The 16,342-nt window shown below is 32.8% G+C and overlaps 1 protein-coding gene across 1 annotated transcript; it reads right to left on the reverse strand.

The window, feature by feature from the left end:
• Positions 1-1,029: 1,029 nt before the first annotated feature.
• LOC120164988 lies at positions 1,030-2,321 on the reverse strand. The gene is made up of 2 exons (XM_039174600.1): positions 1,747-2,321; positions 1,030-1,517 (listed from the first exon to the last, which is right to left on the reverse strand). Exons 1-2 carry the CDS (start codon positions 2,264-2,266, stop codon positions 1,123-1,125), a joined length of 915 nt encoding a protein of 304 aa, XP_039030531.1. The 5' UTR covers positions 2,267-2,321; the 3' UTR covers positions 1,030-1,122.
• Between the last annotated feature and the right edge of the window lie 14,021 nt (positions 2,322-16,342).

A 16,342-nucleotide genomic window follows, 5' to 3' on the forward strand; every position in this document is an offset into this window, starting at 1 on the left:
GTCTTTCCTTCAAAAGAGAATTTTGTACGACACGGTCGAACAACAATGAAGTGAATGCTGCTGGCTCCATTCAATTATATATAGGAATAATATCCAATTGTATTATGTAAAACTCTTTTAGTTTTATATCTTTTTAATATCATTGGATGAGAGAAATTAAATGTTGAGATTAACAATAGAAAATGAGAATATATTCACTGAAAAAAGAGTTAATATCAGCATTTGATTTCCCTCATTCTAATGATCCTAAAAAGGTGATTTCACTCAATCCAACGATCTTAAAAAGGTATAAAGTTAAAAGAGTTCAGTGTAAGGGATCCTATCATATATTATCAAACCGTGTTAAATCTGTCTGTGAAAAACAGGTTATGGCAACTTTTTAAGCTTAGTTTTACGTAGTTCGTTGTTGTGTATTTGTTGTTTTGCATGGGAGAACGGGGTCTTGAAAGGCTGTGCCAAACTAAGCGTTACACAGTGCACAAAGTATTGGGTAAATTGCACCAAATATCATTTTTGAACTCTCTGATTTGTTTTTATCACAGTTTTAACTTATTTCAATTTTAGCGCTGAACTTTTTAAACCATTAATCAATTGAAAGATGGGTGATATTACATTCTAGTATTGGTATGCGTTGACGTGAAGTTTTTCATAACAATTGACGGTTCAATAATAAAATTGATACATAAAAGTCCAATAATGACATTTGGTATAGTGCATTCAAAATCATGTGTTACAGTTACCAGTTGGGCTAGATCATGGCCGTTTAGCAAAAGATCGTCTAACCCTGACCAGATAGGCCCAAAAAAATAATTGAAAAATGTTGGAAAGCATCTAGAAAATTTGCTAATAAACACTAATTAGGGCAGGGGCGAAAGGACATCATTTTTCTCGGAATGAAATTAGGAGGCTCAAAAGTACAATTAAAAGTACAAATTTTCTTTTGGATTTGATATAAATGACTTATCATTGGAATTCTAGCTAATATACAAAATCATAGAATTCCAATGGAGAAAAAGAAAAGAAATTTTCACAAAGCAGGAGTTATTTACCCACTAAAATAAGGTAAATGTGTAATATGAGCACTGCTTCTACTTTTTTAACCCCCAGGGAGTACTGAAATCTCTACTGTGCCCCTCTTCTAAGCATTTCCTGGTACCGATTCAGAGACTCCTGCCTTTGCAACCTCATTTCCTCGTTAAACTTCTTGATGAATTCTTCCACTCGGCGGTTCAGCTCGTCCTGACTCAACGAGGGGTCTCTCTTGAGTTTGCCCGATCCAGAAGACCGAGCGAGTGACGGCTCCCTGGTGCGTTCGTTGAAGGTATCGGATTTCTTCATGGTGTTTGGGAGAGGAGGGGGAGGGGGAGGTGTATTAGGGTCCTTTTGAGCACGTTGTTCCCACGTGTCGGATTTATTCAGGTGACGTGTTAACGGCATCGGACGGCCCTCCGTTATCGTCTTCCACGTCGATTCCAATGTATCGTGCCGTTTTGGCTTCGACACCCTCAACGCTTTCCCTGCAAAAATTTTGAATCATCCATCATCAAATTTACTGTTCTGTCCTCACAGTTCAATCTTGTGAATGAAATTTTGCACTTTTTTTTTCTAATTTCTTTTGCATTAAGCTTTTGAAAAAGCATTTATACGTTGCTTGATAATTTTGGCTTTTCACGAATGCGCTTTATAGTTTGATTTTGAAATCTCATGCTACAGAGGTTGAGAGATTTAAGGTTTCTAGTGGTTTACCTTCTGCCGCCGCTTTCACAGCTTTCCGCTGAGCGAATCTCTTCGACACCGGCGGCTTCTCCGCCGATTTCTCCCCCAACAAACTCATAATCTCCATAGACTCACTCCTCATTGGCGCTACCTCCGTCATCACTTTAACCTGCTCCTCCTCCACCGCTCGCTTACTCTCCTCCGCCGCAAGGACTCTTGCTGGAGCGGTTCCATAACTGAACTCGTTACTAAATACTTCACTCGAGACCTTGAACGCCGGTGAAACTATCTCCGGAGGATTGATCAGTTGAGGAGACTCTGGCTTCTGAGCCTGGAGCTTGGAAGAAGCGACGATGGAGATGATGATGCAGTTGATGAGAAGGTAAAGGTACGGAGGCCGAAGAAAAGAAAGTATTAAACCGTAAGTTGAAGGAATACCGGACGTTACGAATTCAGTCACAAACGGAGCTGAAACTTTAAACAAAACGGCCATGGATATGACTCCGGTTGATATCAGTGCTGTTTTGAGAGAGAACGTTAGATTTGCCATTAGCTTAAAAAAGAAAACTGAATTTTTTTCTCTCGAGAAAATGAGTTGAGAAAATAGTAATCCTGAAGGAAGTGGAGGAGATTGTTTTTGGAAGGTGGTGGAAGACATTTATATACGAGAAGCGGAACCGCGGAAGGTTTCGTGATGAAATATTGACCGTCTAATTGGAGTTGATGTGGGGTCACCCGTTACGGTTTTGAGAGACGACGCGTTGGCAGGCGGTGACATGGTCTTTTATTTCCACGTGGTACTGTGCACATTTGGCGTACAGTCCACGTATTTTTCGACTCTTTGATGATATTTATTAAATTTCCCTTTTCTATTTATGCATTTTGCCGTTTTCTAAAATCAATTTTATCTTAATAAATAAACTCAAGTTAATATATCAATTCAACTTGCAATGTAAAATTAAATTAGGTAAAGTAAACAAATAGTAAGGTGTTCTCTCGTGGACTCATTCAATCATTCAAAGTTATAAAATAATATTTCAATTATAAGATATTGATTTGTTAAGTCTCTCGAATATCAAAAAGTTATAAAATGGTCATCTGACTATGATTATGATCTAAACTCGTCATTTTCTGTTAAAAAATTGATGATAGTCCAAGTTAGATGTTAACCTACTGACTGAGATATGATAAAATATGATATTAGAATCTCAAATGACTATCATATCCCAATCAGCCTGTTAACGTCTAACTCAGACGATCGTCAATTTTTTAACGAAAAATGATGAATCTAAAACATTTGAATAATTAAGTGATTATTTTGTAACTTTTAAGAATCGATAAACTCAACAAATCGATGCCTTACGATCATACTTTTGATAGTTGGATGATTTAACAAAGCAATACCCTATAACCAGAAATCATTTGTGTATTTTACTCAAATAAATTTACGAATATCAACTAGAAATAGATTGATTGAATCTAATAAGAAAAATCCAATTTTTTTATAAGCCACAAGTTTTTTTTATTGTGCCAATGATGACATTTATCCTGAGGTTGGTTATCCACTGTCGATGTTCAATTTTTTTATTTCTTACTTTTTTTATGTTTTACGTATGTTTGTCTAATTTTGTAGCACGTTTTAACTCACTCTTGCGTCACGTTTCTTTTGTCTTATTTCATGTTTTTCACCTATCTTTGTGGTATATTTGCAATTGTGTAGATATTCTCATATTGCTCGTATTAGATTTATGATTATCAGTGGTTTTTCAGTGATTAGATTTCTTTTTGTGGTTGTTTTTCGATGTATACAGATTTATTTTGCAAATCAGCTTATAAGTTTGTTTTGATTTGCTCGTCACTCCATTCTCTCTAAAGCGTCTAGCTGGATAGAGACAAAAGAATAATATTGACGATTTTGGGTTACTATGGATGATAAACAGTCTTTGAGTTTTCTTTTTTCTTTTATTTTATATTTGAGGTTTTTTTTATGAACGTAGTCCCTAAAATTCTCTCTTTGATTGATTGTATTGTTAAGGTTGTATCTTTCTTGTTTCAATAACGATTAATATCATTTCAAGCATAAACAAACTTGTAGTGCGATAATAAAAAACTATTATTAAAATAAAGCCAATTGCATGCAGAAAGTATCCATTTGGAGATTCACCCCTAAAGTTAGGTGTGCGACGCATGTCAGTCCATATTAGTTAAGGCGAAGCCTTGGAAATCAAAAATGCAACAAAAAAATAAAGTTTTAGCATATATATTATTTTAATATAATTTAATGATAATTTATATATTTTATTAAATAAAAGGGTAAACTACACCCAATGGTCATTAATGTTTGAGTAAATTTTCGTTTTCCCCATTGAAGTTTCAGAAGTAACAAATTGGTCACTAACATTATTGATTTGTAACAAAATGGTCACTCCGCCATTATCTCCATTAAATTGATGACATGATAACATTAATAAAAATGTTATTCAGTTTTACCCTTAAACTACAACTAAAACATCAAATAGTTCATTGAACAATGATTTTATATCAAATTTATTCCCAAAATTTTCTAATTTGAAAAAAAAGATGTTCAAAGGATTGCCAATTGGGGATTAGCTAATATGTAAACTTCGAGAAAGGATACAACAACGATGTTAATGTGAACGTTAACATTATTGATAAATTACCAGACAACGAGGGGTTAGCTTTTACTTGAATCTTTGAATTTGATCCGCTAATAGAAATGATCAGGAGAGGTATTTATAATTTTTCCTAATGTTCGTGTACCAATAGGTTCGATTGCTCCATGCACGAGTTATGATTTAATAGGCGGTAATGAACCAAAGAGTAATAGAAAATATACAAATGTTCTCTTTAAGTAGTATGAAGGTTATTGTAATCAAGAAAATGAAGGTGCCACCATCTATAAAAGTTAAAGGATAACATGAGTTACGTGTTGAAGTTGATATCTTGAGCAGACTTGACTATCCGAACTAGGGAGCAAATGACTGAAATCTTATAGCAAAAGCTACTGCTAATGGAACACCTTAGACTCGATTGGGCCTAAATTGCCACATTGGGCTACCGAGGCAACACCTAAATTTTTAAATAAGCTCGTTATCATTTAAAACATATAAATGGCATCATACAAAATATAAAACAACTATTAAACCATTTTACAAACCAGAACTCCATGACACATAATTTAAAAGCAAAATAATACATCTTGATGTTTTTGTCTCAAATGCATAAGTAAGTTTCTATGAATACACATGACCACTAAGAATTAGTATGGTACTCTGAAGGAGATGCTAGAATTCCTGTTGCGACAGTGCTCCATGAACTGCTCAAGCTACCAACCTACTAACAGAAATCATCTGAAGGCTGAGATTACAAACCCATTAGTATAATAGCTAATCTAGAGCAACATTAAAAGTTCCATAAGCATAAGCGTACTAAGGATTAGGTATTATGCAGTAGACACACACATGATCTTGATAAATCGATACCTACTTAAAGCTTAACTATTTTGCCACTAAAATAGGCGGTCTCACACTTTCCTTAGTCCCCGGAAAGGCCTCGCCATGAGCATGCCTCTATCAGGTCTCTACTCAGACCAACTGCCACGTAGTTTAATAGCTAATCTAGAGCAACATTAAAAGTTCCATAAACATAAGCGTACTAAGGATTAGGTATTATGCAGTAGGCACACACATGATCTTGATAAAGCGGTACCTACTTAAAGCTTAACTGATTTGCCACTAAAATAGGGGTCTCACGCTTTCCTTAGTCCCCGAAAAGGCCTCTCCATGAGCATGCCTCTATCAGGTCTCTACACAGACCAACTGCCACTCTAACTCGACTGTGTACTATTTATATGTCATGCTGACTAGTATCTGGTCTCACAAAGCCATTAGACACTAGCGACTGTGGTTATCACGTCCGACTAACCCACCCCTCACGAGTGTTATGCCTTGTACACAAATTAGCATTTGAAGTGCCTCACGCACTTACTGTGGTGTATTTGGGTAAGGACATCATACCTACAAACCTGTCCCTCACTAGTGTAGGGCCTTGCGCTCATAGTTAGCCGCGAAAGTGCCTCGTGCACTAATAATTCCCTACCAGGGCCACTAAGGTAACCTGGGTATACCCTATCACGACTGGACTCACTAAGGTAAGGCCATCTTCTCACTGGTTGCTATCATACTCATTCTCTAACTAGAATGTTTCACGAAGCCTTATTAGTCTGCTACTGATGTTATTTACTACGCTGCTCCACTTTGGTTGCTCGTTACTAAAAGGGTAATTTACTAATTCCCTACCTCTAGCGAAGTCTTTACGCGATCTTGGGGTTTTACGATGATTTTTGCAGTTATTGTTCACTGATTGAACTATCCGTTAGCTTGATATTTGACTTGGGTTCAACCCTGGGTAACAACACTCTGAGCGCTCTTGTTGATCTTTCTTTCAATACCCCTCGGATTGAAAGGATGACTTACACCTCCTAGGTTCAATGACATTCCCGAAGCCCATGTTCTTTGCTATTTTTGAATTTGGCTTACTCGTTGTATCGCTGGTCGATACACCCCTTATAATGATCCTCGTTATCTACTATTTATATATGTGCTCGACTAAAGATACCTCAGTGTATACCGCTTAGAATGGTTGCCCCTGTTGTAACCCGCTTACATAAGTGTTTCTAGGCATATTTGGGCACTTCGATCCCTCATAGACTAATTTTTACTAATACGGATCATCTTTAGCTCTTACGGGCCTTCGTCGGGTCAAAACTGACCATCCAAAGTGAGTAGTATCGATACTCTACTTGTAGTATCGATACCTGAGGGTCAAGTATCGATACCTGAGGGTCAAGTATCGATACCTGAGGGTCAAGTATCGATACTAAAAATGCATTATGTTTATGAAATTGAGTCCTAGTATGCAGTATCGATACTCCCACTGGAAGTATCGATACTCCTAGCTTGAAATCCCTAATTTTAGCCCCAATTCATCCTAGTATCGATACTGGACACGAAAATGATTATTTAGTCTCGAGAAATCACCCAAAAATCTTCCTAAAGGCCATAGTTTAGTTTGTAATCAAGTTCTAAAGCTTTAAGGAGTTAACTAGGGTTTTAAAGTGGCATAAATACATCTTTTAAACCTCTAAAACGTGATTTGATCATAATATCAAATATAAACCCTAAAATACTTAAATACTCAAATCATAACAAAACTTCATACTTATGGAAATCTTAACACTTCAAAGGATTATAAATACACTATCTTAGTACTTCAAAGGATTATAAATACACTATCTTAGTTTTAAAAACCCGAAGTGAAGCCCTTTGCTTAGTCAAACTCCTTTCCTTGTTGATTTTGGTTGAAAACTCACACTTTTCCCTCCAACTAACAAAACCCATGGCTTGAAACATTAAAACAACATTGCTAGAGGAATTATGAACGAAAATGGAGAATGAAAAGGCTTAAACTTTTACCTTCGCTAAATCCTTGGAGTGGAGAGGAAGAAGAAGGAAAATGGAAGAAATGAGGAGAAAAAAATTTGAAAGAATATATAAAGGCTTTAAAATTGAAAAATGAATAATTGCACCTTTGGTCCTCTTTAATATTCCAACATTTAAAACCTTTTTTTTGGCTAATTGGACTCTGAACTGGCCCAATTAAACTTAACTCGACCCAACGAATTAAATCATAAAATTTACGGGGCCCACTTACCTTTCGAGTAAACCCAAAACTGCTAACCCAAAATTTGGGGTGTTACAGCTAACATCGAAACAACCCATTTATCCTTGGTTTCCATTGTTTTATTGATTTCGTGTTACCTAACTTCATTTTAATTTCAAATATTTTCCTCAAAAGCTTCCGCTGACCAGAAACAACCTATTTATCCCTTCACCATTTTTCCACCTGAAAAAATAATACAACTACCACTGTAATGTAGAAAGGTATTCTTTGAATCTAATTAACTCTCAGATCTCTAGTTTGCATATGCTTATACCCAGATTTAAAACGCACATGCTTTATTTACAATTGAGATTTTTTCTTTCTTTCTTTAGTTCTTTGGACCATAATTTTATCATGCTTAAATATCACAATTGATTCTAATATGTTGATTTGCAGTGAATTTGCTTTCTGAGTTTCTTTAATTTCAGCAAAACTAAGAGATTTTATTGCATATAGTTAGACATAAGGGAACCAAATACTTTTGAACGTTTAAACTCTTGACATTACTTTTATCGTTCTTTATTTTCGTATTATTGTTTGTGCATAGTCTTTGGAGCAGTTTTATATGTAATATCCACTTCAATTCTATGTATAACGGTCATATCTATGACGACCTCAATTGTTGGTGAAGAAACAATTATAAACTTGCTTCACTTTTGCTCATAATTATTGGTGTTAGCTATATGTTTATTGTTTCTTTGTATGATAAGGGTGGATGTAGTCTTTTCTATTTTTAAATTTAAAAGTTTTGGGGTAAATTCGATAAAAAAATTATTGTTCAATGACTTATGGATGTTTTAACAATAGTTTAAGGGTAAACTGAATATTAACTTTTTTATTAACGTTGTCACATCATCAATTTGATGGAGATAACGATAGAGTGACTATTTTGTTACAAATCGATAACACTAGTGACCAATTTATTACTTTTTAAACTTCAGTAGAAAAAATAAAAACTTACTCAAACATTAATAACCATCGATATATGTTACCCTAAATAAAACAATAAGTCAAATGCATCAACATAACATAAACCATGGACGAAAAACTTGCAAATGCAAATATCAAATTTGGGTAAATTAAAGACAACATTGTCTTGAAAACCAATTTGGGATGTAAAGAATTCCAACTAAGGGTTGTTTGTTTACTTCATAATGATCAAGAGCTGAATGATTCAAATACTGAATCATTCAGCACTATTTTGTTGAATCAGTCAATACTGAATCATTTAGAGGTGTAAAATAAAATGCTGAATGCTGAAAGAGACAAACAAACCGCCCCTAAAACCAAACAGGTTGCAGTTCACACACTTCCCAATTTCATCCTTGCCTTAAACTAATCCTCTAATAATGATCGAATCAAGGCTTTATTCAAGACGATCCGACAAAAGGGAATATTCAAAACAAGACAAAACAATATATTTAATAGTTAATTTAGGATTAGTGGGTGCTAATCAACGGTCAAAAAAAGAGAAGGAATGGGATCTTATATTTTCGGCAGCTATAAATGGTGGGTTGATTGGGACATGGTGCAATCATGAGGGGCGTCTCATTTTGTGTGGTCCACCCCTTCACCGAGCATGTTTTCACCTTGACACTATGGCAAGTTGACCGAATCATGACAATTAGGATGGTAAACGAGTGGTCGGATGCGAGTATCCCTTCTTAATCTTCATAATCATTTAATATTTTTAAATTTATCACCCGTCCACTATTTATTATAGATAAATTTTTTTAAATTCACACCCGCCAATACGGATATATTTTCAAATCCATCCCTACATCCACTATCTAACTGGAGACGTACTCGGCTAGACCCGCATGACAGTATATATCTTATACAATATTAAGATTTATAAATTAGTCTATAAGATTATACCTATATTCATAATGATCCAAAATTTAATGAGTATTTAGTGGGCGGGCAGATGCTGGGCGGGTAAGGTCTCAAACCCATCACCCGTCCACTACTCGCGACGAGAACCACTTTCTAAATCCACACCTTTCCACTACCCATTAAAATTATATACATCCTTATTCCAATTAAAACGGATACAATACAAAATCTACGAAACTGTACCCGTTTACCCTCCCTAATAACAATATATAGTAAAATAAGTAAACTGTTAGACATGTACACGTGGTCAGATTGATGAAGATTTAGATCCATATTTCGTGGTAAAAATTTCATAACGTTACAAACATTCAATTTCATTTTTTTTCTTCAGCTATTTTATTAGACGACCATAAATTATACTAGTGGACGAATAGAGTGCCACCGTCTCGCCGACACAAACCGTGACCATGTGCTTCTTTTTGTTTTATTTTTCTTTCCTTTCATACCTACATCGTTGACTATAAGGATCCCCGATTGTTAGTCGACGACGTGATTTGTTTCTTCATGGTACCGTGCCGTGTAGCATTACGTTCATAAGTTAATTATTAATATTATAATTAGGGATGTAAATAAATATAACATTGAGTGAATATTCACGAAATATTTGTATAGCGTTCGTTTATGTTTGTTTATTAAATTAAATAAATGAGTATGAACAAGATTTTAATGTTAATTTAATAAATGAATGTACACAAATAAAAGTGTATTTGTTTTGTTTATATTCACGAAAAATCTCGTTTATAAACTTATTTATCTTGTTCTCGTTTTCCTCTTATTTTTGTATATTTTAAATATTGATGAAGGTAAAGACTAAATTGAATATATAAATTATGAACATTAAGGAGCTTAAAGACTAGTGGTGTAATTTCATCAACATATTGACGAATGTTAAACGAACATGTGGGAGAATATATAAACATATATGTATGCGAACGCTAAACGAACCAAACACCTTCAAAAACAAACAAATGAACACAAACATGATTAGAGGTGCTTATCGAACGAGTCGATAGCGAGTTAGGCAGTGCTCGACTTGTGCTCGTTAAGTTTGTTACTCGCCTCGTTGCTCGTTAAGTGTCACAGACTTACCTTTTCCAACTAGGTTTGTAATCCGTGCGGCACCTGAAAAGGGACTCTTCCAAAGTCAAGTCAACCTTTATCTCGTATATCTGATCAAACATGAATAAACATCACGTTAGATCTTTGTAGCAACATGGTCCCTCGACCAATAATCTAAGCCCGTGAGGCATAGCGGATGCACACCTCAACCCCTGGACTTCTTCGAGAGAAAAATATTTTATTAACAAAAGAAACATCGGGTTACAGAAGACTCACCCACACCATCGATTAGGCCGTAGGGGCGACCCTCGATGATGTTCACAAGACACGTACTTTTACCTGTGGATCAGCCCAAGCTCTACCGACTGTATAAATTTAACAAAAAAATTATCAAAAGATGATATGAAACAAATTCAAAGTGTAAACTCTAAAAATAAAAATCCACAAATACATTAAAATAATAATTCTGATTTAATTTTTGGGTGCAATAAATAATAATTATTAATTAATAATTTAGTTTTTTTATTAGAAAATTAATAGGTTAGTCATTTATCATCTATTAGTAAATTAGTAAATTTTTAAAAAAATAATTTTTTAAGATAACTAGTAAAAAAATATAAAAAATGAACTAGTTCTTCGCAAACTATCGAGTTTAGTTGAACTTTGCTCGACTCAGCTCGTTAAGGTCTCGAGTCGAGCTCGAGTTCAAGCCGAGTCAACCCGATTCAAGTTTGAGTTTTCTAGCTGAGTCAACCCGAGTCAAGCTTTTATCGAATTTTTGCCAAGTTGAGTTTGAGTTGCTCACGAGCTGCACAACTCATTAAGCACCCCCTAAACACGATATTAAAAATTTAAACGAACATGAATACGCTCAAAAGTAAACAAACAAACACAAACACGACCTTATTCATTCAAACCCAATTTATTTACTCCCCTATAATTTACCCTTATAATTATTAACCCTTCCAATTATATATTATACTTAACGATTTTTCGTCCACTTCAAAACGAATGAACCGTTAATTTGAACCTTATCACTCTTAGTTAACATCTAATGAATCATAGTAAACCATTTATGTATCCGTTGTACGCCAATAAGTATATTGCCAACAAGCACGAACTAAACGACTTCGATAATAGAGGAATTATTATTATTTCTTGAGATCCTAGATTCGAGTACCAAGAATACTAGTATATGACGTTTAATGTCAAATGATTGAGAGTTATATTTCAACGGATACTACCACATACTTACCCAAATTAATAAAAAAGGTATGTGGCCAACAAAAAGAAAAACGTACTTGGGGAAGATACGAAAACAAACATTTTTCTCACATGCAATGAGAACAGCCTTGACTTTAACCTACCAAAACCTTATTAATTTCCTAATTAATTACTCAGTGTTCGTTCATTTATGCCGTTCCATAATTGTCATCCACAATTTTCAAGCTCTTCCAATATAATAATATATTCATAGTGAAACAATGAACATATTGCTTGAGCTGGACGTGTCTTTATAAATTTGATGATATTATCTTTGAAGCTCAGTTGGTAGACCACAAGGTTTTTAATTTTGGGGTCGTGGGATCGAGTCCCACGGAAGACATTTCATAATTCGGAGGTCTCCTACGAAAGCTGCTCTCAACCTGACATTGAGGGCAACCTACTATCCTACCTCCCCTTACCCCATTACATATGGGAATAAAGGTCAGCTAATAATTTATCTTTGAAGCCACAAGTGTGGGTATGCACTTTCAAATCTATAGATTTCATTGGAGACTTTTTTGGAGGATTATATGTAATGGCGTAATCACAAATTTGTGTCTATAATAGATTCAATTCAATAATATTGGGCAATAAGAGAAAGGTGGCATGGTGGCATGGTGGCGGAGTTAACAAATGGGGGAGGAGTAGTGGATAAAATCTGTATTCGACCTAATACAAAAGTATGTCTTATATAACGCAAGTAACCAACAAATCATGTAAAAGATCTAACAAACTAAGTCCTAACTAGTAACAAATTAAATACTAATCTTATTTCGAACAAACAAGAATAGAGTTAGGATATCAGCTCGAAGGGCAAAGTATAATTAACCATAAAATGACGAGATAAAATATAATTAATCATAGAATTAAGGGGTTAACCCAAGATAAATTAAAATTAAAAGTTTAATTTGATATTTATTAGGTATATTTTCAAATTATGAAAAAATGACCCCTGGAACAAAGCTTTGTTTTGTCCCTGACGATGGATGAATCCTTAGTATGAACCGTTGGACGAAATTACAACTCAAGTTATTTAATTATAAGATTATATAAATTTAAGAAGTAATATTAAATAATAGAGTAAACTATACCAATGACCAGTCAACTATAGTTTCTTTTTATTTCTACCATCACTTTTGAATTCTTGTCAATCGGACCATCAACTACTTAAATACATTCAATCATACCACTAACAGTTAACAGTTAACGGAATTGCTGATGTGTCAGTTAATAAAATTGGTCTAATTTACATTTAGTCCTTATTACTTACACAATCTATCAAATTGGTCATAATTTCAAATTAATTCAATATATTTAATTTTTTAATAATATGACGACACATGTCATAATATCACTGAATGACTTTTTAATTTAATTTATATTTAATTTAAATATTTCTTCTTCCAATCAGGTGGTGACACGTGACACCACTACACCAACTCTAATTCTTGGCATATGATTACAACCTTCAATATTTATTTTATCCTATAATGAAGGTCAGAAAAAATGAAAACAAAAATAATATATTTATACCGATCAAATTTGAATATATATAAAGGGTTAAACTAATAATTTATACTGGATTGGGTCAGTTTGGTGATTTTTCCCTTAAATCCAGCCCCGCCCCAATACAAATATATTAATATTTTAAAATAGTTAAAATAATATATTTATAATTATTTATTATAATTTAAATAAAAATAATATTTTTTACATTAAACCAGATCTGATTCGAACATATATATAAAGGGGTAAACTAATAATTTATCGGCTTCGTATTAAATTGTTATCATTGGTTCATTTTTTAAAATTTCGGGCTCGGAGCAGGGAAGGGTCACGTAAAAAATATTGATCCGACCCAACCTGATATAAAATATTAGTTTACCCTTTTATATATATTCGAATCAGATCGATTTTAAGGTAAAAATATATTATTTGTATTATTTAAATTATAATAAATAATTATAAAGTAATGTTTTTAACTATTTTAAAATATTAATATATTCGTATCAGGTCGGGTTGGGTTTAAGTTAAGAAATTACTGAACTGACCAACCCAATATAAATTATTAATTTAACCCTTTATATATATATATATATTTGAATCTGGTAAGTATAAATATATTATTTTTGTTTTCATTTTTTGGCCTTCATTATAGAATACAATAAATATTGAATGTTGTAATCACAATGTCAAAAATTAGAGTTGGTGCAGTGGTTGAGTCTACTGCTTTGCTTTCTTGGAGAAAGTTCAACTCTCCACAAAAGCCTCTCCATTCAATTTATGGCACCACATGATTGAAAGAAGAAATATTTATATTTAATATAAATTAAATTAAAAAGGCCCTCCAATGTATTATCATACGTGTCTTCATATTATTGGCAGATTAAATATGTTGACTTAATTTGAAATTATGACCAATTTATAGATTGAATAAGGACTAAATCTAAATTAGACTAATTTTATTAATTGCCACGTTAACTGCTAACGATTAATGTCCCGATTGAATGCATTTAAATAGTTGAGTGGTCTGATTGACAAAAATCTAAAAATGATGGTCAAAATGAAAATGGGTTATAGTTGGATGATCACTGGTATAATTTACCCTAAATAATATTGACTTTCCAAATAATTAAATAAAAATGGAGTAAGAGTTTTTATTTATTTTAAAATTAAAGGTACTTAAAAAGTTATTAAGTTAAATAAATGAAAGAATATTAAAATTTTATATTCATTTGTAAATGGAAAGGTGTTTTACATTTAAATTTACTTAAACCAACTATAATAAAAATATTAATTAAATTAAAATTTAACCATTTTGATAACCTACAAAATGTGTCCCTTTCAAGTAGCTAAACTTGTGTAGACAATATTGACCTACAAAATGCGCCCCTTTCAAGCAGCTAAATTTGTGAGGACAATATTGAAAAGACAGTCCAACAGTGTACATACGAAACTACAATATTCAAAATGTAAAATAATTAATTTTTAAAAGAAACTATACCATATAAATTATATTATTGGATTTGAATTTGAATTATATTAATGAATCTTTAATCTATTAATAGTTGGATAATATGTGGGGCAGACGTAAGATTTTATGTTAGGGGTGAACTAAAACTTAAGAGAGATAAGTAAAATACCAGGGACGAACTAAAATTCTAGAAGGCGAAACAGATATTTAATTGGAAATACATAAAAAAATTTAAAAATTATCATAAATTTTAAATTTTCAAGGGAACGACTGTCTCTACTCGTCAACCCTCGATCCATCCATGGACAACATTTTGTCGTTGACAATTAAAAAATATCATTATTTTTATTTCATTTCATCGCGATCTTTATTAAGATTAGAGGCTTTTTATCCATTTTTAGTGACTATTGAAATTTTCTTTCTTCTACATCTTTTACGATTATTCTAAATATCGATAAATTCGTTTCATCATCTTCTATTATTCTATCAGTTTAAATTTCTCAAAAATATGTTTAAAACCCACAAAATTAAAACAAAAATCATTTTGGATAATTTAAGAGTTTTATTGAATTTGAAGGGTTCGGGTGTTTGTTTGAAAATTGAACGATGAGAAGCATTATTTTAAAAATTCGAATAACATACCATAAAATTAGTTTTGTTGGATGAGATCAGATTATTAACACATCAAACCTTTAGATGAATTTTTATAGATTTCGAGTGAGTTTCTTGAAAAATTGATTTGAGGAGAAGAAAAAAGAGAATAAAATGTGAATATTTTGATATTGATTCTAACAAATGATAATGAGTAGCGGACGACGGTTAATTGCTAACGACAATCGAAAAATCTATCGCCTAAAATTGAAATATTTTTAAAATTTAGCGACAAAACGTATTCATAAATTAAAGTTAATGAAAAAAAACGTATTCATAAATATTTTCAATTACTTTAAGAGAGAGAGAGAGAGCTAACATGTTTTTATAACTAGCATGCAAAAAGGATACATAAAAGGTGATGTCTTACTTACAATTGGACAGGTAAGATGTGATAAGTTTATAGGTTGATTTTTTTTTAAACAATCAGATAAGATCACATCTAATCCTGTCATTGTTTGACGGTCCATAAATTTGAAAATACCAAAATCTGTAGGTTAAAGTAACGTACGGTTTTTGTATTATAATACAGAGTATTTTAATTTCTGTACTAAATTACACTATGCGTTATAGTGTAGGACTTTGTACAATCGAGTTTGTATCATAAATTATATTTTTCAATAAATAAAATAAAATGAATAAAAGTAAATATTATTATATTTATATACCAGACAATTAATGGACCGACCGACCGATCATTGTATATTCGACACATGTAGTGAGGAATCCAAACCGACCAAAATCTATGGCATGTTTCATGGCGAATTGGATATGGTGTTGTTTGAATGAAAATAGGTACAATGGTTTATAAATTTCAAAGTTCTAATACTCTTCACTATCATAGGAATTAATTGAATTGAATTCAAGATTTAAACCGATTTATTATCCTTACAAATAGAAAAATGGATTACAGTTTCCATAAATATGAAGCTAATGGAAGAATGAAGCAGATACATAGTAGCTGCCAACAAATTATATACAGAGGAAGAAGAAAGAAGAAACGCTTGATCGATTTTGATAGGCCGGAAACCGGAACGA

The sequence above is a fragment of the Hibiscus syriacus genome, unplaced genomic scaffold (assembly GCF_006381635.1).
Source record: "Hibiscus syriacus cultivar Baekdansim isolate YM2019G1 unplaced genomic scaffold, ASM638163v2 tig00111565_pilon, whole genome shotgun sequence".
NCBI lineage: Eukaryota > Viridiplantae > Streptophyta > Magnoliopsida > Malvales > Malvaceae > Hibiscus > Hibiscus syriacus.